This window comes from Ranitomeya variabilis, chromosome 2 (assembly GCF_051348905.1).
Source record: "Ranitomeya variabilis isolate aRanVar5 chromosome 2, aRanVar5.hap1, whole genome shotgun sequence".
Lineage (NCBI taxonomy): Eukaryota > Metazoa > Chordata > Amphibia > Anura > Dendrobatidae > Ranitomeya > Ranitomeya variabilis.
Window position 1 is genome coordinate 223933184 of NC_135233.1, and position 21855 is coordinate 223955038.

A 21855-nucleotide genomic window follows, 5' to 3' on the forward strand; every position below is an offset into this window, starting at 1 on the left:
TAAGGTCTTTAGTAAAAGTGATTTGACCAGAATTGGGTGCGTATATAGATACTATTATATACATCTTATTATTGATATTACATATCGATATTACATATCTGCCTTCATCATCCAGAACGCTATCAGCAAGCTGGAACGCTATAGTGTCTTTTATTGCAATCGCTACCCCTCTTCTTTTTAGCCGCATATGACGCATACATGCGGGGGTAATTTTTATGTCGTAATCTATGTGTATCTTCACGATTTAAATGAGTTTCTTGGACACATAGTATGTCCGCTTTGAGTGCCTGGGCTTCTTTCCATAATAACGATCTCTTGAAAGGGCTATTTAGACCTTTCGCATTAATGCTAGATATCTGAAATACCAGTGAATATCTTTTCTCTGAACTCTACTATGCAGGGGATATGGAGTTCTGTAAAAAAAAAACACAGAGGTATGCTAACTTAAGACACCCTGAGTCTACAGCACAGAAACAGCGCCGCTCTATAGGTTGTGTCAGGTATTGCAGCTCCGCTACATTTTTTTGAAGATCTGATGTGTTAACGCTTTCACACCATGCTCTTTTATCTATTGATCATCCCCATTTATTCCAAATCCACAATTCTAGTTATATTTATTAATGTATTAGAAAAGCTTATTCTTACATGTAAAACAACAACCCCCATATAGCGGACACATCGTAACTAACAAACGTGTTCTGCCTTCACCCACTGGCGTAATGCAGACGTGTGTGTATATACGTATATGTACACAGCGTGTGCCCAGAGGTGGCGCCCACTGTGGGGCAATATTCCCTATGCCGCCAGAGTCCTCGTCACCAACGACCTCTTCACTGGATGGTCCATGCCATGGGGGTGACTCGTGGCCTGTGTCAGACAATGTCATGTCTCCCACTGGTACAGAACGGACGTTAGATGTTATCAGGAGACTCTGGGAAAAGAAAAGAGCGGGTGATCAGATACGGAGATGCCAGACAATGACACATACTATGGGTGCTCACTGACACTGCAGTCACACTGGGGGGACACGAGGCTTTATCAGGGGCCCACCGGTATAACGGACAACACCGACCCAGGGAGCTTGGCCTTATGGACAGTCACCTGTATTGCCACCTTGTAATGTATTAGAAAATCCCTCATTTCATCGACCAGTTCAAGACTGATCCATTTTCCCCACTTTTATTACCAGGAGCATTATTTGTTTTTTCCCATATATGCAATTTTAAGGACCCTAAGAAATGTTCTTGCTTATTCTTCAAATTATTTTGTCCTCTTTAACCCCTGATACATGGGGCTTAATTATTCTGCAATGTTCATATTTGTATTTGTCATTTTATTTCAATGTTCCGAAAAAGAAACAGTTTTCTATTATTCTTTAAGACCAGAAATATATCAGAGAAATGTGTTTCTCTTTTTTTTTCATCCGGGATTGAAACTGGTTCAGACCAGCAGTTACTTTCTTTATTTCTCTTCCTTTCTTTGTCCCTTCTTCTCCCTCTCTTGCTCTTTCCCTCTTAGGGCTCATACTCACTTGCGAGAATGAAAGAAAAATTTGAGTGAAAGAGATGAAGAGAGGGAAAAAGAGCTGAAGAGAGAAAGATGTAGTAACGGCTCATACTCACTTGCGAGAATGAAAGAAAAACTTGAGTGAAAGAGATGAAGAGAGGGAAAAAGAGCTGAAGAGAGAAAGAAACTCGGATGAGTCTCGTATGTTAATACCCGGCACTCAGGAGCGGACGCGTGCGGCTACATGTATTCCTATGCGGCTGCACGCTCCGATCTGAGTGCCAGGTATTAACATGCGAGACTCATCCGAGTTTCTTTCTCTCTTCAGCTCTTTTTCTCTCTCTTCATCTTCATCTCTCTTTCACTCAAGTTTTTCTTTCATTCTTTTTCTTTTTGTCTCTCTTTTCCTTTCTTTTCTTCTCACATTGTGCCCCCCAGGGAATCATAATAGACTTTTTGAGAGCATTTACACATAATTCCGCGTCCTGCGCTGCAGAGCTGATCTGGGGCTGCCCATACACCTGGCTGCTGGCGATCATATGATCACTGGGGTGGGAGTAATGTTATTGCTTCCTAACCTGTATAACGCAGCGCTCAGTACGGCCTGCTCTATGGGAAATGCAGCTGTCTGTGACATCCCGGTTCCTCGCTCCTGCACGATCTTGTGCAGCTGTCTGTGACATCCCGGCTCCTGCACGATCTTGTGCAGCTGTCTGTGACATCCCGGCTCCTCGCTCCTGCACGATCTTGTGCAGCTGTCTGTGACATCCTGGTTCCTCGCTCCTGCACGATCTTGTGCAGCTGTCTGTGACATCCTGGTTCCTCGCTCCTGCACGATCTTGTGCAGCTGTCTGTGACATCCTGGCTCCTCGCTCCTGCACGATCTTGTGCAGCTGTCTCTGACATCTACTGCTTACTTTCCAAGACTTGCAAATTTATATGCAAACCATCCAGACGTTTTAAGACTTTGGGCTGTCTGCAAGTAAAGTGGTTGCCTACTTCATAAAGTGATATTTCGCAACCATTTGTACGATTTTCCTGCTACTATAATCTGCTGTGGATTTTATCTGCACAAATAAGCAGGTAAAATCCACAGATGGTACAAATTAAAAAATATATATATATTTGGCATAAATGACATGAAGCCCTTTTCTGCTCTGCACTTTTCACAATGTAGCTCACAGGCATTGTTATAGAAAAAAAAAAAAAAAAAAAACCCACTAGTGACCCGTTTCCATGACTGGGGGGAGGCAGTGTGAATACACAGCGCTGCATGGCTGCCACCGGAGGACTAACCCACTAGTGATGGTAACCGGCACAGAGATTTTCTCACTTACCGGTCGCGGCTGGTGTGTGTGTTTTTCTCAGTGTAGGAAATGTGATAAAAGCATCATAAGCAAACAGGATCCCTGCTAGAATACCAAAGACCTGCAAATAAAAATGAAGAGACATTTTTGGGACGAGTCATGAAGCATTGGGGCAGATTCTTAAAAAAGTCTTTAAAAAAAACCTGTTCTTGTTGCCCACATCAACCAATCACAGCGCAGCTTACATTTTTCCTCAGCATAATGCAAAACAAAAGCTGCTCTGTCATTGGTTGCTATGGGCAACAAGAGATTTTATTTTTCCTTTTAGACCCTTAAGACCTCCATTGAGCCATTAGAGAATAGTATCCGTGTTACCCATAAAGCTGGATTTTTCTCCAAGGCCGGCCTGATTCCCCATAGATCCAAGGACCGGCTGAGGGTCTCCAGACCTGGACCCGATAACCCCATTTATGCCTATGAGGCTGTCGAGTTCTAGTCAGGAGACCCGCGACCGGTCCATGAATCACAGGCCGTACTGTGACGGTGACACCAGGATGTGTGAACACGGCCTTAATATGAGATGTAGGGTCAGGATTCCCCATTTCAGAGTCATGTGAACGCGGCCCAAAAATCCCCGCGGTCCGGTCTGTCTCATGCATGTGAATAGGGTTTCCGTATTTATGGAAAATCGCAAGAAGTAACAATGCTTATAATCTCACGGTTTGTTACTCACCGATCCGGCAATACCAGGGCCATCACCCCCGCGGATCAGACATACTAAGGAGAGAATTATGAAAAGACCGCCACCAATAGCAGCACGAAGGAAGTCCTAGAAACAAGGAATATATATCAGTAAAACATGTCCAGAATATATTGTCTGATCCCCATAGACAAGGCCTGAGAAACAGTGTGTCTGCATCTTTCCCAGCAGATGATGGCTGTGTTATTCAGCCATCATGTGCCCTGGACAGCCACGGATGAAGCAGAGCGCCGGCCATAGTCAATCTCTTACACGCGCCGGCTGGAGGAGCGTCATTCCACGCTCCCATCGGTGCGCCCATGATGTGATCGCAGGGTGCTGATGGGTTGCCATGACAGCCAGGAGTCTGCTGACCACCCCTGTGCCTGTCATAACGGTACTCCTGTGAAAACTAGTCTGTGGGGGGGTTCATAGGAGATGGTGATTTTCTCTATACATAGAGCTGATGCATTTTTATCCATAGTACAAGTGAACGGAAGATCGCAAACTCCAAGTCCCCTAAGGGGACTAACAAATACAGTGAAAAGTTTAAAAAAATATTTAAAAAAAGAAAAATTAAAAATATATAAAAGTTCAAATCAAATTACTTTTCCTGTATTAAAAATTAATGAATAAAAGAAGTAAGAAAAATAAGCATATTTGGTATTACTGCGTTCGTAAAATTCCGCTCTATCAAAATATAAAATAAACATCAGATCAGTAAACAGCGTATCGAGAAAAAAATCAAAATGACAGAATTGTACTTCTTTGCAACAACACAAGAAAATGTAATTACAGGCGATCAAAATCTCGTACCTATCCTAAAGTGATATCAATAAAACCTCTAACTCAGGGCGCAAAGAACAAGCCCTCACACAGGTCTGTATCCCGAAAACTGAACCGTTACGGCTCTCGGAAAATGGAGACACAAGAAAAATGTTTGGTTTTTTTTACAAAATTCTGAATTTTTTTCACCACTTAAATAAAAGAAAAACCTACTCATGTTTGGTATCTGCGTAATCGGAATGACCCGGAGAATCATAAAGGCAGCTCAGTTTAGAAAACATGGTAAATAAAAAAAACAAAAAAAATTGTGGAATTGTGCTTTTGTTTCTCTTACTTAAAGTTATGGCTCTTCGAATAAGGGGGGGAAAAACAAAAATTAAAAAAATTAAAAATCGGCAACCATGAAGGGTTTAAATACATGTAACTCAAAAAACCTGATTTAAAAAAGTCATTTTCTGACGACATCTTTAAAATGTGAATACAATTTAAAATTTGTAAAAAAAAAAAATGTAGTAGGGGTGCCCCGAAGTAATTTTTTTTAACATTATACTACCCTATAAGACCTAAAAATATTGGGAAACACTGGTTGACTTGCAGTATAATCAATGTGACACTAGGGGGCGCAACAATCCTGTATATGGAGTATCTAGCTGTAAGGATGAAATCACATTACCAGAATGATGCAAAATCCGCGGGAAACCCAACAGGATCCGGACAGACCCCACTGTAAGGCCGGCGTCACACTTGGCGTAAGACAATACGCCACGTATTATACGTCCGTACTACGGCCGTAATACGGAGAAATGTTCCCAAAATATTGATCCGTAGGCAGGGTGTGTCAGCGTATTTTGCGCATGGCATCCTCCGTATGTAATCCATATGGCATCCGTACTGCGAGATTTTCGCGCAGGCTTGCAAAACCGACATCTAATGGATTTATGTGCTCAAATGTTCGGGAAAACATATATACAGTATATATGTAATTGAGACACATATATATATATATTCTGTATTTAGATTTCATTCAGCGCGATATCTGTGAACAGCCGGTAATTCAATTGCCGGCTTTTCATTTCTCCTGCACAAACCCGACAGGATATGAGACATGGTTTACATACAGTAAACCATCTCATATCCCCCTTTTTTTTGCATATTCCACACTACTAATGTTAGTAGTGTGCATGTGCAAAATTTCAGCGCTGTAGCTGCTAAAATAAAGGGTTAAATGGCGGAAAAAATTGGCGTGGGCTCCCGCGCAATTTTCTCCGCCAGAGTGGTAAAGCCAGTGACTGAGGGCAGATATTAATAGCCTAGAGAGGGTCCATGGTTATTGGCCCCCCCGTGGCTAAAAACATCTGCCCCCAGCCACCCCAGAAAAGGCACATCTGGAAGATGCGCCTATTCTGGCACTTGGCCACTCTCTTCCCACTCCCTGTAGCGGTGGGATATGGGGTAATGAAGGGTTAATGCCACCTTGCTATTGTAAGGTGACATTAAGCCAGATTAATAATGGAGAGGCGTCAATTATGACACCTATCCATTATTAATCCAATAGTACGAAAGGGTTAAAAAACACACACACACACACACATGATTTAAAAGTATTTTAATGAAATAAACACAGCGGTTGTTTTAATAATTTATTGCTCTCAATCCATTTGCAGGCCCTCGCTTGGCAAAATAATAAACGCACAAGATACATACCCTCAGCTGAACCGTCACGTCCCACAAAGTAATCCATCTGAAGGGGTTAATTATTTTACAGGCAGGAGCCCTGCTAATGCAGCGGTGTGCTCGTGCTTGTAATTCCCCGGCGAATGAATGAAATGTAGGTCATTGACCTACATTTCCTTCAGTCGCAGTGATGCGCCCCCTGGTGGATGTCCTCATATGACCTGGAGCGTGGGAAAAAATTCCCAGGCTGCAGTTCACGAGAACATCCAGCAGGGGCGCATCACCGCGACTTAATGTAAGTACAGATCCAGCTTTCCTTTCAGCACCCGGGGATTACAGGCACGAGCGAGTGGTTTATCGCAGCTCGTGCCTGTAATATTAGTTAACCCCTTCAGATGGATTACCTCGTTGGACGTGATAGGACATCAGAAGGTATGTATCTTGTGCGTTTATTATTTTGCCAAGCGAGGGCCTGGAAATGGATTGAGAGAGCAATAAATTATTAAAACAACCGCTGTGTTTCTTTCATTAAAATAATTTTTAATAATGTGTGTGTGTTTTTTAACCCTTTCCTACAATTGGACTAATAATGGATAGGTGACATAATTGACGCCTCTCCATTATTAATCTGGCTTAATGTCACCTTACAATAGCAAGGTGGCATTAACCCTTCATTACCCCATATCCCACCGCTACTGGGAGTGGGAAGAGAGTGGCCAAGTGCCAGAATAGGCGCATCTTCCAGATGTGCCTTTTCTGGGGTGGCTGGGGGCAGATGTTTTTAGCCACGGGGGGGCCAATAACCATGGACCCTCTCCTGGCTATTAATATCTGCCCTCAGTCACTGGCTTTACCATTCTGGCGGAGAAAATTGCGCGGGAGCCCACGCCAATTTTTTCCGCCATTTAACCCTTTATTTTAGCAGCTACAGCGCTGAAATTTTGCACATACACACTACTAACATTAGTAGTGTGGAATATGCAAAAAAAAAGGGGATATGAGATGGTTTACTGTATGTAAACCATGTCTCATATCCTGTCGGGTTTGTGCAGGAGAAATGAAAAGCCGGCAATTGAATTACCGACTTTTCACTAACACCGCTGCGTATTTCTCGCAGGTCACACTGCTGGTCCGTGTGGAATCCGTATTTTTCTCGCCCCCATAGACTTACATTGGCGATTTTTTTGCGCAATACGCTGACAAACGCAGCATGCTGCGATTTTGTACGGCCGTAGAAAGCCGTATAATACTGAACCGTAATATACGGCTAATAGGAGCAGCCCCATTGAGAATAATTGTGCCGTATGTTATGCGAGTTTTACGGACGTAGTTTCTGCGCTCTTACGTCCGTAAAACTCGCCAGTGTGACGCCGGCCTAAGGCTACTTTCACACTAGCGTCGGGCTCGGCCCGTCGCGGTGCGTCGGGCCGAGGTTCCCGACGCTAGCGTTGTCTCCGCCGCACAACGGGGGCAGCGGATGCATTTTTCCAGAGCATCCGCTGCCCCATTGTGAGGTGCGGGGAGGTGGGGGCGGAGTTCCGGCCGGTCAGAAAAAGCGGACCGTCGTGAGCAAAAAACGTTACATGTAGCTTTTTTGGTCCCGACGGTCCGCCACAACACGGCGCAACCGTCGCATGACGGTTGCGACGTGTGTCAATCCGTCGCAATACGTCGCTTAATGTTAGTCTATGGGGAAAAAATGCATCCTGCAAGCACGCATTGTGGCGGATTGCAGTTAACGCTAGTGTGAAAGTAGCCTAAGATAATGGCCGCCTGAGGGGTCAGCCACACCTGTCTACATTATGTCAATTCATCAGCCATACGGTGCCCAAAGTCTCGCGCATACGCAGCCCCCTATTATGGTGATCGGTGAGATCCCCACTGACCCAGTGGACAGGCAATAACCGGCTTAATAATAATCATTTTCTGATGACACATTCCCTTTAAGGGTTACGGCTCTGAGCCCAAGTTATCAGACCCGCCATCGATGCTGCAGATCAGTTTACCTGATTATCCTTATCGCCAGCTCAGGACATCAGAGAGAAAAGCCTGAGCATGTGATTCCTACAGCTGCGGTCAGTCCTACTTATACCGGCCACGCTGCGGCCAGCCCCCTCCACCCCTGCTATAGGTACATATGGCAGCCTTCCTGTCGCCGGAGTATTCGCAGCTGACGACTCTCTTTTTCGTCCGTGTCATGACATTTCTGCAGAACTGGTCGGTACTTACGGTCCAGCCCCAATGGATGAATGCAATCTGTTGGTCGTAGCGGGCTGCGAAGAGGAAGAAGAAGAGGACGGAGAATATGAGCTCAGTGATTGCCACGCCGAGGTATCCGGGAGTGTTTGAGGCCGCGTAACAAATCAGGACCACGAGACAGATGGCCTGCAGAGAGAAAAGACGCAGAATTAGCGCAAGTCAGTAGTGCCAGGGCGAAACCCAGAGCAAAAGTGCAGCACGCTATACGGCCATAATACCATAAACCATATGATATATATAGTGCCGCCATGCATAGCAGAAATTGCACGATGCGCCATAACTACCGCAATATAGAAAGAGCATAAAATAAAAATACCGCCAAAAAAACACCCAGAAAGTAAACTGGAAATATGCCATCGGTATCCGTTCTAGGACAACCCCATCTATCACTGGTTTGTGAGCACTGTATGGCGGTATTATGTAGGCGCAGTTATTTGGTATTATATATTATTGGTATGATTGGAATAGGAACCAAGTTGCCGGACACATCTATACATAGTACAGGTGGGTCGTCTAAACTCACCAATGGCAGAAACTAATCCGCTGTCACCTAAAGGGATAGTACTTTAGGAAACCCAAAATATGAATTAATAAAGGGGAGTCCTCATTCACGATTTTCATCTCGTGACCAACGTGGAGAGCAGCTTCAGTGTCTCTGGCTCTGTAGGACCCGTCCTGACCTGTATCACATAGATTGATGGGAATATACACGATGTAATGCTTAGTTTCCCCTCTAGTTGTGCTGCAGAGCAATATAACACTTACTGATTGCAGACGATCACTAGGGTTCCAGCATGGAGACACTTCCTTAAAGGGGACCTTTCACTGGATTTTTTTCTTATTTCATCTGAGTATCTCCTCCAGTTGCCACTTCTCTGCTGATTTTAGAACAGTTTTTCTTTTTTTTCTGTGCCCCTCCGTTACAAAGTTATGCAAATTTTTGCCTTCAATAACAGGGCGTACACCACAAGGTCCTGTAGGATACACCTATTTAAAAGAAATTTACATCTTCATTTTCGGAGAGGCATAACTCTGGAACAAAGGGGCACAGAAGAAAAAGAAAAACTGTTCCAGAATCAGTGGAGCCGTCAGAGGAGGTGCTCAGTTTAAAATAAAAAAAATCCAGAGAACGTGGCGAATCCCTTTAAATGTAGCCAGTCTCTACAGTCAGAGGCCAGCACTAAAGAACGATGTGACCAATTCATGGTCATCTCTAAGTTTGATAGTCTTGAGGTCGGGAAGGCAATGGGCAGGCGACATGATCACCATCCTCGGCCGACCGCTCTGTCCTCTGGTCTATAAGATGAAGATTCATTCTTCTGGTGATATTGGTGACCTCCACGTAGGATGAGGAATTATTCTCATTCTTGGAGGAATTTTAGCTGCCTCCTACATAAAATCTTGGGTGCCTTCTGTGCAGTTAATTCGTTTTCACACCGTAGTTTTCCGCCAGGAAAATCCTACAAATTCTCTCAATGTGAGACCCCATAAAAATCTGTATGGTCTACATAATAATATGCTTAACCCTGTCATGACTGCGCAATTTTGTGTTTTTTATTATTATTATTATTATTATTTTCGCTTTTTCCTCCTCTTCTTCCAAGAGCCATACATTTTTTAGTTTTCCATCCACATACCAGTATAAGGTCTTGTTTTCTGCGGGACGAGTTGTACTTTTGAACCACGCCATTGATTTTACCATATAATGTACTGGAAAATGAGGAAAAAATTCCAAGTGCAGTGAAATTGCAAAAAAAAGGGCAATTCCGCAATTGTTTTTTGGGTTTCCCATTAACATTGTTCACTATATGGTAAAACTGACCGTTCATTATCAGTCTCCGGGTCAGTACGAGTGCGTAGATATCAAACATGTATGTTTTTTATTTTATTTAAGTCGTAAAACAAAATTGGAAAAATTTGCAAAAAAAAAAAAAAAAGTATTTTTTTTGCTGTGTTGCCATTTTCCAAGACCAGTAACGTATTTATTTTTCAGGATCTGGGGCTGGGTGAGGGCTTATTTTTTGTGCCCTGAGCTGACATTTTATTGATACCATTTTGGGGCAGATATGATATTTTAATCGCCCGTTATTGCATTTTATTGCAATTTTGCGGTGGTAAAAAAAAAATAAAAAAATCTGGCATTTCGATTTTTTTTCTCATTATCGATCTGATTAATTTATTTAATATTTTCATAGACTGGAGTTTTACAAAAGCAGCGTGTATTTTTTTTTATTGTTTTATTTTAATTGGGCAAAGGGGGGTGATTTTAAGTTGTGAGCTTTTTTAAAAAAAAATTTAAAACATTTTTTTTCCACTTTATACTATATTTGTTAGTCCCCTTAGGGAACCTGAAGTTGCAATCTGATCGCTTTTACTATACACAGCAGGGTATCACCACTGAGATGTATAGAGAAAATCACTGTCTCCTATGAACACCAGCCACAAGCTGGAGTTCACAGGCATATCGCAATGACAGGCAAAGGGGTCATCAGCAAATCTCCGGTGTTCATGGCCACCCATCAGCACCTCAATGATCACGTTACAGGCGCACACAAGGGTCTGAGACAAAGACACGACATATGACGTAAATGTGCGTCATATGTCTTGAAGGGGTTAATCTAGAGTCACTATAAAATTGAGACCATTTATGCAGAGATCTGATGTTCCAGGAATCAGAAATCTAGTAAAAGATATATCCTAATCAGTCTGACAGTGGGGTAATAAGTCTTATGCCGGCATCAAAATCATGGTTACCTGCAAGACATTGCCTGTGTAATCAGGGGACGTGCTGGCGCTACACATGATATTCCATCACATACAACCGTTTTTATGCGCGGACTGTAAACAGGGCAGTAAATAGCGGCTGATTGGCTTGTATGGCCTGGATCGGCTCATCTAAAGGCGCCATTAGCAGTATGTAAGGGCTGTCCCACACGTCCAGATAATTCCGGTACCGGAATAAATCGGTACCGGAGTTATCCGTGTCCGTGTGCCTGGGAACTCACGGAGGCCATACGGAGCGTGTGGTACCCACTCTGCATGGTGCTGAAGCTGCGATTCATATCTTCCCTGCAGCAGCGTTTGCTGCAGAGAAAATATGAATAGTGTTTAAAATAAAGATCCATGTGTCCGCCGCCCCCCCACCCCCTGTGCGCCCCCCCGCTGGTCAGAAAATACTTACCCGCCTCCCTCGCTGCTTCCTGGTCTGGCCGCGGTTTCTCCTGCATGCGGTCACGTGGGGCCGATCATTTACAGTCATGAATATGTGGCTCCACCTCCCATAGGGGCGGAGCCGACTATTCATGATTGTAAATGATCGGCCCCACGTGACCGCATACAGTAGGAGGCGCGGGGCAGACCAGGAAGGAGCGAGGGAGCGGGTAAGTATTTTCTGAACAGCGGGGGGGCGCACAGGGGGTGGGGGGGCGGCGGACACCTAAATCTTTATTTTTAACACTATTCTTCATATTTTCTCTACAGCAAACGCTGCTGCAGGGAAGATATGAATACCGGCTTCAGCACCATGTGGGGGGGACAGCGCTTACTGTAGCGCTGTCTCCTGCACGCACACGGACCCCAGACGGAGAATGTCCGTGTGAGGTCCGTGTTTTACGCGGACCCATTGACTCTATTGGGTCCGTGTAATACGTGCGCTCCCACGAACACTGACATGTCTCCGTGTTTGGCACACGGAGACACGGTCCGCAAAAAATCAATGACATCTGAACAGATGCATTGATTTTTATGGGTCTACGTGTGTCAGTGTCTCCGGTACGTGAGGAAACTGTCACCTCACGTACCGGAGCCACTGACGTGTGAAACCGGCCTCATGGGTACAGCGCTGCTGGTGCTGCCGCTGGACTGTGTGATCCTACGCTCAGGTCTCCTTCAGATATCCGTCATTTTTCACATTTGCAAAAAAACGGTCCGAGTGTCATCAGTGGTTTTTTCTTATCAGCGTTTCATCTGTGTTTTTCACGTATGAAAAAATGAATAAATTAAACGCTTCTTCGTCGATGATGGACAGCGCAGAGATGCCATCTGCGTCCTGTCCGCCATTTTTTTTAGATCAAACACTTGTGCTTTTCCCCATTCATTTCAATGGATGAAAATTGCTGCAAAAACGCAGAACGTGGAATAGATGCTGAGTACAGATCAGATGATTTTGCCCAAATAGAGAAAATGAACAGGACGGGGGGCGCAGTCACTGGAAAGTTCTGGCGGTCTCCGCTTATAGGTAGAACATATGCTGGGCGGCTCAGGAAACATTACCCTCCATGTGCATTACTCATTCCTTCCCCAGAAGGAGCAGCGAGTGCAATTTACAGCCATCACGGCTGCGGTCACTGCAGATTGTAACATGTTAGTCATCCAGAGGCTCAGGAAGCTTGTCATCTGTCCGAATGGACGCAGACACTTGTGCGGAGAGTTTGGAGCAGGAACTTGAAGATTTTGAAAAGTTTTGCATTTTTTGAAGAAGGTTTTTGGAGAGTTTCTGCCCAAGTAGTCTGTAGTCTGCAGTAGATGTATTAAGTGGTTACAAGGGATGTTCAGGATTGTGATTGGGTCTGTATGACCGCAGACTTGTGACTCCTCGAAGCGCAGGCTGTTCGGATTCTCCAGTGATGGCGGAGAGAGCAGGCGTTTACAGGACCATAAGTAAATGATTTGCATAGTTCTGGACACATTACGACTAGACGTGCTTAGCTGTGCACATTTAGTCGGCAGGTGACCACTTATATGCAGATTACATACATGACCTGCTCTCAACGCCGACACTGGAGAATCATGACAGCGTGCACTGCCCGCGCCGCGAGGAGTCACAAGTCTGCAGTCACACTGACTTGATCACAAACATGGACAACCCTTTTTAGGGTATGTCGTATGTGCACACGTAAGAAAAGAGGTGCAGAATTTTCTGCACAAAATCCGCATCTCCTGGCAGAATCCGCAGCTGCGGATTTGCCGCGGTTTTTATGCGGATTTCGTGCGTTTTTTGGTGCAGAATTGATGCGGATTTTCTGCAGTTTTTCCCAATGCAGATTTCTATCATTGAAGAGTGCAGAAACGCTGCAGATCTGCACAAAAGAAGTGACATGCACTTCTTTGAAATCCGCAGCAATTCCGCACTGATTTTTCCGCACAGCTTTTTTTTTTTTTTTTTTACATTGATTTACATTGTACTGTAAATCACAGTGCGGGTCTGCAGCGTTTCTGTGCGGAAAAAAACGCTGCGGATCCGCACTAAATCTGCATCGTGTGCACACAGCCTTAAAGAAGCTGCAAAGGCTTAATATTTACAGGCGAGTTATGAAGCGTACATGCCTGAAAAAAGCTGTGTGCACATACCCCAACTCTGCAATCAAAACTTGCAGTTAAATTAGAGAGAACTTAAAGGTGTTTGTTTTACCAATAACTGTATAGTTTTTGATGCTTTTTTTTTGCGTGGAGACTAAATTGCCTCAACAGGTACAAATGACAAACACTGCAAATTCCATGCCCCCTATACATGATAATCCTGGGCTACACGGCGACTATGGCCAAAGATCGCTGCTATGTAGTGCAGGTGAATGGAGTCATACTGTGACCCATAGGGTCCTGTGACTGCGACAAGCAAGTTGCAAAAAATCCAACTGGGATTGACTTTTGCAACATGCTTCACGCAGGCCATGCAAACTGTGTCTCTGCTAAAGTGGTCATGTAGCCCCAGCCTAAGACTTTTCCAACATTTCCTAAACTTTTTTTTAACAGATGCAAACAAAAGCATGTCTCCTGGGGCCGCAGTGTAAATATTGGAAGAAGCACACCAAACATAATGATATTGCCCTGCTATGTGGCCCCATTATATAGGGTCATTCCATATCAAGTGATCCAAATATGAATTTTTTTTTACCTGACGTCTTTAGATTTTTTTTATTTTTTGGTTTTATGAAGTACAACTTTAGTTAATTACAAATTAAAAGTTTAGAATTTTTTTCTTCATCAGTTAATTTTTTACAGATTTTTAAAGTTTTAAAAAAGCGCAGATTTTGGCCTGGTATGGCTTTACATTTTTTATCATATCTCGGGCTAGAATTAAGATATAGAGGTGGGAGAGGCATCATTTTTCTCAGAACGGTACCGGCTTTCATTTGATATGTCACAAGACTATGTTTCTTTATATTTTGTTTTGGTGAAATCAAATTAAACATTTTGATGCGCAATTCTGAAAAAAAACTTATGTTTTAAAATTGTGAAAACATGCATGTGTGTTACTTGTGTTCTTATTTATATTTGTACAGGGATTCAACTTGGGACCTATCAAATTTGTATTTTTTTTTTAAGCCTTGAATCATCTGATTTTATGTTTGTGTGAGTTTCTTCCCTTTTTCTTTTCAAATTACAACTTACTGCATTCAACATTTATATGTAACAATAAAGAAACACAAAAAACAAATACCGAAGTGCCAGAATAAATACATCTAAGGCCGGTTTCACACGTCAGTGGCTCCGGTACGTGAGGTGACAGTTTCCTCCCGTACCGGAGACACTGACACACGTAGACCCATAAAAATCAATGCATCTGTTCAGATGTCATTGATTTTTTGCGGACCGTGTGCGGACCGTGTCTCCGTGTGCCAAACACGGAGACATGTCAGTGTTCGTGGGAGCGCACGTTTTACACGGACCCAATAGAGTCAATGGGTCCGCGTAAAACACGGACCTCACACGGACATTCTCCGTCTGGGGTCCGTGTGCGTGCAGGAGACAGCGCTACAGTAAGCGCTGTCCCCCCCACATGGTGCTGAAGCCGGTATTCATATCTTCCCTGTAGCAGCGTTTGCTATAGAGAAAATATGAAGAATAGTGTTAAAAATAAAGATTTAGGTGTCCGCCGCCCTCCCACCCCCTGTGCGCCCCCCCGCTGGTCAGAAAATACTTATCCGGGTCCCCCGTCGGCTGTCGCTCCTTCCTGGTCTGGCCGCGCCTCCTACTGTATGCGGTCACGTGGGGCCGATCAATTACAATCATGAATAGTCGGCTCCGCCCCTATGGGAGGTGGAGCCACATATTCATGACTGTAAATGATCGGGCCCACGTGACCGCATGCAGGAGAAGCCGCGGCCAGACCAGGAAGGAGCGACAGCCGACGGGGGACCCGGGTAAGTATTTTCTGACCAGCGGGGGGGCGCACAGGGGGTGGGGGGGCGGCGGACACCTAAATCTTTATTTTTAACACTATTCTTCATATTTTCTCTGCAGCAAACGTTACTGCAGAGAGGATATGAATCGCAGCTTCAGCACCATGCAGAGTGGGTACCACACGCTCCGTGTGGTACCCACTCGCCATACGGGCGGCACACGTGTGCCGCAGGTATGGCCTCCGTGAGTTCCCAGGCACACGGACACGGATAACTCCGGTACCGATTTATTCCGGTACCGGAATTATCTGGACGTGTGGGACAGCCCTTAATCATCATAACACAACTTGCTCAGCATTTTCAAGCTGAATTCATTGAACAAGCCAAAAGAAAAAACGTGATCACATCCTCAAGTGTGATTTTCTAAATACAGTCTGATCCTAATTATATGTTAAAAACAAGATTAAAAGAACCAATATTTCTACCACCTATTTATACATGGAACAATTTTTTTTCTACTATATCACTAAACCTGTCATTTCTGAAGTGTTTAAGAAGAATAGTCCAGCAGTTAAATCCTCGTTCTATAAAATATGAACTAATCAAACAATTAATAGTAGGTTTTTAAACTGGCCTTCTATCATCAATGTGTCCCTTCTAGTGGGTGAAATGTCATCTTGTCCATAAGCGCTAACTAGCAATGGCCGTTTCCTTCTGTGTCAGAGTATGTGCGGCCTGTCATGGTGTTCGGCTCCACCTGAGTTAGATCTGATTTTTGTTCACTTTTACAATGTCTGATTTTCTTGGATACACAAAGGACGGCGCTGGACCAGAAGGTGCAGATAAGTCACTTCTACTTTTTCATTTTCACAATCTTTGGAGAGTCCAGTAGCCGCCAGCGCCGATCATATTCACAGGTCACATAGCCAGTTGTGTCATCCATTGCCGATCTTGTGCCGCCTTCTACCACGTCATGGACGTCACTGTCTTTATTTCCACTACATGGGATGACAGTCCAGTATTGCTGAGTCCCTGTTATGGGTTCTGCTTCCTGTAACTGATGTTATAACAATCTCTCCTCCTCTTCGTAGTCCTGGTTTGTACAATACATGAGCTGGATGTTAAGAATATGTTTCTCCCTCCATTTGAGGAGTTGCCTCGGTGATAAGATTTGGTGTGAATATGGCCTCTGGAGCTGCCGGCCTGTCATCTGCTCTGCAGTCACCGTCTACCCCGGTCATCCTCAGCCCTAAGGCTAGGTTCACATTGCGTTAGGGCAATCCGTTAAGCGCATAGCGCTAGCGGATTGCGCTAACGCAATGTTTCTCTAGGGTCCGCGTTCGCCGTCCCCGCTAGCGCAGATCCCCAATCTGCGCTAGCGAGGGACGGACCTCGGACGCCCCTCGGACACTGCAAGCAGCGTCCGAGGTCCGTCACAAAAGAACGGCACATCGCTAGCGCGTGCCGAAAATGGCAAGCGCTAGCGATGCGCTACAGGCAGAAATCACATTGCTGTCAATGGGCGCGCTAACGGACCCGCTGCATGGCGTTAATTGCGACATTTTCGCCGTGCAACGCAGTCCGTTAGCGTTAACCCATTAACGCAATGTGAACCTAGCCTAACAAAGCTTCTCCTCTGTCCTCTCCTGCTTCTATGTGGTAACATAATAAAATAATACAGTAATATCTAGCAATCATGGATTATTTGGTAAATACAGACCCCACACTTCTACACCACAGGCTGAACAGACCTGAAATCAAGATTTTTGAACTGACACTGTAATAGTTTTATTTTTTAAAATATGATCCCATCACGATCCCAGCTTGTGTTTTGGTGCAGAAGTGGCTAGGAGCATAAGAGGCACATGTGCAGTTTTTGACATTTTTAAATTAAACGTTTTTTTCGGAAATGCGTTTTAAAGTTTTGTGCTTGCGTTCGCATAGGTAAAATATTATTAAAGATACTCTTGTGACCTTTCTGGTGAAAGCCTGTACAGTTCTGAGTAGAATGGTGTTTATTTTGTTTCTCTATCTCTTTTCTAGCCCGAGTTATGGGGAGAAATATAAAGGCAGGCAACACCGAAATTCGCATTTTTTCCGAACTTTGAAAATCAATAAAAAATTAAAAAAAATATCTAGAATTTTTTTTTCTTCACATTTTGCATTCTCTGACACACTATTACCAAAGAACAAAATCTCAAAAGAATTAAAAATATAGTGGTAAAAATCATTGGTTCACTTGACATGGAATGACCCTATATCCTTGCCTGCATATACAAGTATGACCTTCCTTGACCCGAATTCAGACGTCCGCGTATCACGGTCCAAGCATAGACCGGTCGTGGCTATCCTGACACAAACTCACAACCCACGAAGCTGTCACCTGCGGCTGGGCCATGCATTGTGGTCCCTATTTTTACAGTGACAGTAATATATGGCCGTCGGAAAACCGCCCCCTACTTCCCGGGATCCCCAACTCTTCTATTGATTAGCCGTGACGCCACAATGATGATGTAACACCAGGCCGACTAATGAAAAAAAATGAGCTGGGGTCTGTGTTCTGGGCCCCCATAGATTCTGAGGATGAAGGAGATGCAGCGTAGTGGCCTGTTAATTCTCAGGATCAGTAGGGTTCCAGAACCTGGATCTGAAGCGTTGACATATCCCATCGATGGAAGATCCCTTTAATGAGAAGGTAATTAAGTCACTCTCTTTCTAGAGCAGGATTATTAGTAGGGTAATTACTCCGAATCCTTCACCACTGCTGGGACCCGCATCTATCTCAAGAATGGGTTCCTGTTGGGCACCATTGTCAGTGTAAAGGTGACCGCACATGTCCATTTCTCCACGAGATATATGAGAGCACAGAAATTACCAAGTTGCTCACCAATGTTCAGAATTCTAACTCAAATTTAGGAATTTGGTTGTTCTCTGATTTTTTTTTTTTTTTAGCCAAATCCATTAAAAAATTAAAATCCATACAGACATCTTCGGAGAGGGGACACATCACCCTCACACTGAACATATGGGATTAATTATAATGGGGGAATAGAGAAAGAGCTGACACTTCAAGCTCCACTGAAGTAGGGACCTCCTGCAGTGATCAGGTAAATACAGTAGAGATCTGATCTGAGTAGCGGACACCAATTTCAGAGGGAAGTGAGTACACTTGCAAGGCTAGAACTTCCTCTGTTCAAAGCACTGGTCCCCGGACCTTTTGGAGCCAGTGGTCAGTGATGAATATTGGGGTTTGCATCGATCCGATATTTATGGGAGATATACTTTTGCCGTTGTAGTGAATGGACAAACATAACACATTTACTCAAATTCTCTCATAACCCCTTGAACATAATATCGGTCTGATGGATGATGCTATCCATGTCATGTTTCATCTCCTGGAAGGTACAGCTTGCTGTGGGTTCTGTACATTTCCCTAAGGAGTAAGTCCCTCCACTAACCTCTGAGCCAGGTTTAGAAATGTTCTTTTATTATTCCTTTTATTTTATGTAATTGTTTACATCATTTTTTTTATAAAGGTACAGCCCACTTTAATCCTGATCTGCACATCACAGTATTCATGTAGGGGGCACATCTAGGAGAGACCCCGATGTGGATTTTGGCTGTGAGGCTGAAAATCGCTAACAAATGTCCCAGTTTCTGAAATACTTTCCATTCCCCATCTCACCAGAGCAGCGTGGACAATCCTGTACTTTCCTGATAGCCACTGACAGAATTACGCACGATTCCCTCCATACCGGAAAACCTTCTGTACAGCGGTGTAACTTGAAGCTTGCGGACCCCAATGCAAAATCTCCGACCAGGGACCTCAACTATCAAACGTCTTCTCATCTGGGCCAAAGGGGCTCCAGGGTTTGGGTGCGACTGCAACCACTGCACCTACTATAGGCCCCCGCTTATGGCCCGGGTGTCATAGTCCTGGTCCATGCGTGCAATAGTCCTGGTCCGCGGGTGCCATAGTCCTGGTCCACGGGTGCCATAGTCCTGGTCCGCGGGTGCCATAGTCCTGGCCCGCGGACCAGGACTATGGCACCCGCGGACCAGGACTATGGCACCCGTGGACCAGGACTATGGCACCCGCGGACCAGGACTATGGCACGCATGGACCAGGACTATGACACCCGTGGACCTGGACTATGGCACCCGTGGACCAGGACTATGGCACGCATGGACCAGGACTATGACACCCGTGGACCAGGACTATGGCACCCGTGGACCAGGACTATGGCACCCGTGGACCAGGACTATGGCACCCGTGGACCAGGACTATGGCACCCGTGGACCAGGACTATGGCACGCATGGACCAGGACTATGGCACCCGTGGACCAGGACTATGGCACGCATGGACCAGGACTATGGCACCCGTGGACCAGGACTATGGCACCCGTGGACCAGGACTATGGCACGCATGGACCAGGACTATGGCACCTGTGGACCAGGACTATGGCACCCGTGGACCAGGACTATGGCACCCGTGGACCAGGACTATGGCACCCGTGGACCAGGACTATGGCACCCGTGGACCAGGACTATGGCACGCATGGACCAGGACTATGGCACCTGTGGACCAGGACTATGGCACCCGTGGACCAGGACTATGGCACCCGTGGACCAGGACTATGGCACCCGTGGACCAGGACTATGGCACCCGTGGACCAGGACTATGGCACCCGTGGACCAGGACTATGGCACCCGTGGACCAGGACTATGGCACCCGTGGACCAGGACTATGGCACCCGTGGACCAGGACTATGGCACCCGTGGACCAGGACTATGGCACCCGTGGACCAGGACTATGGCACGCGTGGACCAGGACTATGGCACCCGTGGACCAGGACTATGGCACGCATGGACCAGGACTATGGCACGCATGGACCAGGACTATGGCACCCGTGGACCAGGACTATGGCACCCGTGGACCAGGACTATGGCACCCGTGGACCAGGACTATGGCACGCATGGACCAGGACTATGGCACCCGTGGACCAGGACTATGGCACGCATGGACCAGGACTATGGCACCCGTGGACCAGGACTATGGCACCCGTGGACCAGGACTATGGCACGCATGGACCAGGACTATGGCACCTGTGGACCAGGACTATGGCACCCGTGGACCAGGACTATGGCACCCGTGGACCAGGACTATGGCACCCGTGGACCAGGACTATGGCACCCGTGGACCAGGACTATGGCACCCGTGGACCAGGACTATGGCACCCGTGGACCAGGACTATGGCACCCGTGGACCAGGACTATGGCACCCGTGGACCAGGACTATGGCACCCGTGGACCAGGACTATGGCACCCGTGGACCAGGACTATGGCACGCGTGGACCAGGACTATGGCACCCGTGGACCAGGACTATGGCACGCGTGGACCAGGACTATGGCACCCGTGGACCAGGACTATGGCACCCGTGGACCAGGACTATGGCACGCATGGACCAGGACTATGGCACCCATGTGCTGGCATACCCTGTCCTGCTGAGTACCCTGCCAGATGCCAACCTGCACAACTTATTCACGGACAGACACTTCTGCAAAAACGTCGAAAAGCCATAAAAGTGCAATATTTCTAGAATACAACAGTGGGGAAAAAAGACGATGGGACGAGTTGTCATCTCAGCCTCCTCCCAGCGACACCTAGAAATGCCGCCATCTGGGCACCGCGTAGGACTGGCCGCTCCTAAGTAGGTGACACCCCCCTGCCCCGGTCCACAGCAGTCTGCCCCCCACCCTGATGCCACAGCTCTCCGCCATAGAAGAGGGAGGGGGCAGAATCCGGAGGGAAGCCGGGCACCAGAGGCGGGTGCAGGAGAGCGCCCCATGGTGGAGGGGCCGGGGGCTGCCATGTGCCGGCACTCACCGCCTCAGCTGCCAGGATCGCCCCCTTCCTGGTGCGGACATAGGCTGTGAGCAGGCTCATACAGCTGGCGCTCTGCTCGGCTCCGGACTCCGACATGCTGCTGGCACCGGGCACGGATGGAGCACTGGGAGCTGTCACTGGGCGGTACCGGGCGCTCCCGGGGGTGTGTGCAGAGGCCGAGGCTCCGTGTGAGGGGACGGAGGGCGGCTGAGGCTTCTCAGGAATCTCTCTGTGTGTATGGGCGGGAGATTGTAGCATGCTCTGTGCAACAAGTGTGAAGCCATCGTTACCCTGCAGCAGGGGGGCACGGCACGGGAGGGGTTAACAGAGGGAGGGTACAGCCGGGCTGTCAGGGGTTAACGGGCCGTGCCCGGGAAGAATGGGGGCTCTGTGGCCATCAGCATGTGGGCGGAGGGCAGGGAAGGGGGTACTCCGGCACATAAAGGGTTACACCAACACAGAAGGGGCTACACCGGCACAGAAGGGAGTATATCGGCATAGAAGGGGTTACACTGCACAGAAGGGGTTACACTGCACAGAAGGTGGTATACCGGAACATTGTTACACTGGCACAG

The 21855-nt window shown here is 46.3% G+C and overlaps 1 protein-coding gene across 1 annotated transcript; it reads right to left on the reverse strand.

The window, feature by feature from the left end:
* Positions 1–597: 597 nt before the first annotated feature.
* On the reverse strand, positions 598–21508 carry PLP2 (proteolipid protein 2). The gene is made up of 5 exons (XM_077283768.1): positions 21281–21508; positions 8242–8397; positions 3547–3642; positions 2844–2934; positions 598–931 (listed from the first exon to the last, which is right to left on the reverse strand). Exons 1-5 carry the CDS (start codon positions 21374–21376, stop codon positions 912–914), a joined length of 459 nt encoding a protein of 152 aa, XP_077139883.1. The 5' UTR covers positions 21377–21508; the 3' UTR covers positions 598–911.
* Between the last annotated feature and the right edge of the window lie 347 nt (positions 21509–21855).

Bases quoted from the DNA above. Each gene is read 5' to 3' on its own strand.
- PLP2 (XM_077283768.1), bottom strand. From the start codon at position 21,376: ATGTCGGAGTCCGGAGCCGAGCAGAGCGCCAGCTGTATGAGCCTGCTC. The intron at 8,398-21,280 runs GTGAGTGCCGGC...TTCTCTCTGCAG, and splicing joins CGATCCTGGCAGCTGAGGCG to GCCATCTGTCTCGTGGTCCT. The intron at 3,643-8,241 runs GTAAGTACCGAC...CCTTGTTTCTAG, and splicing joins TCATCCATTGGGGCTGGACC to GACTTCCTTCGTGCTGCTAT.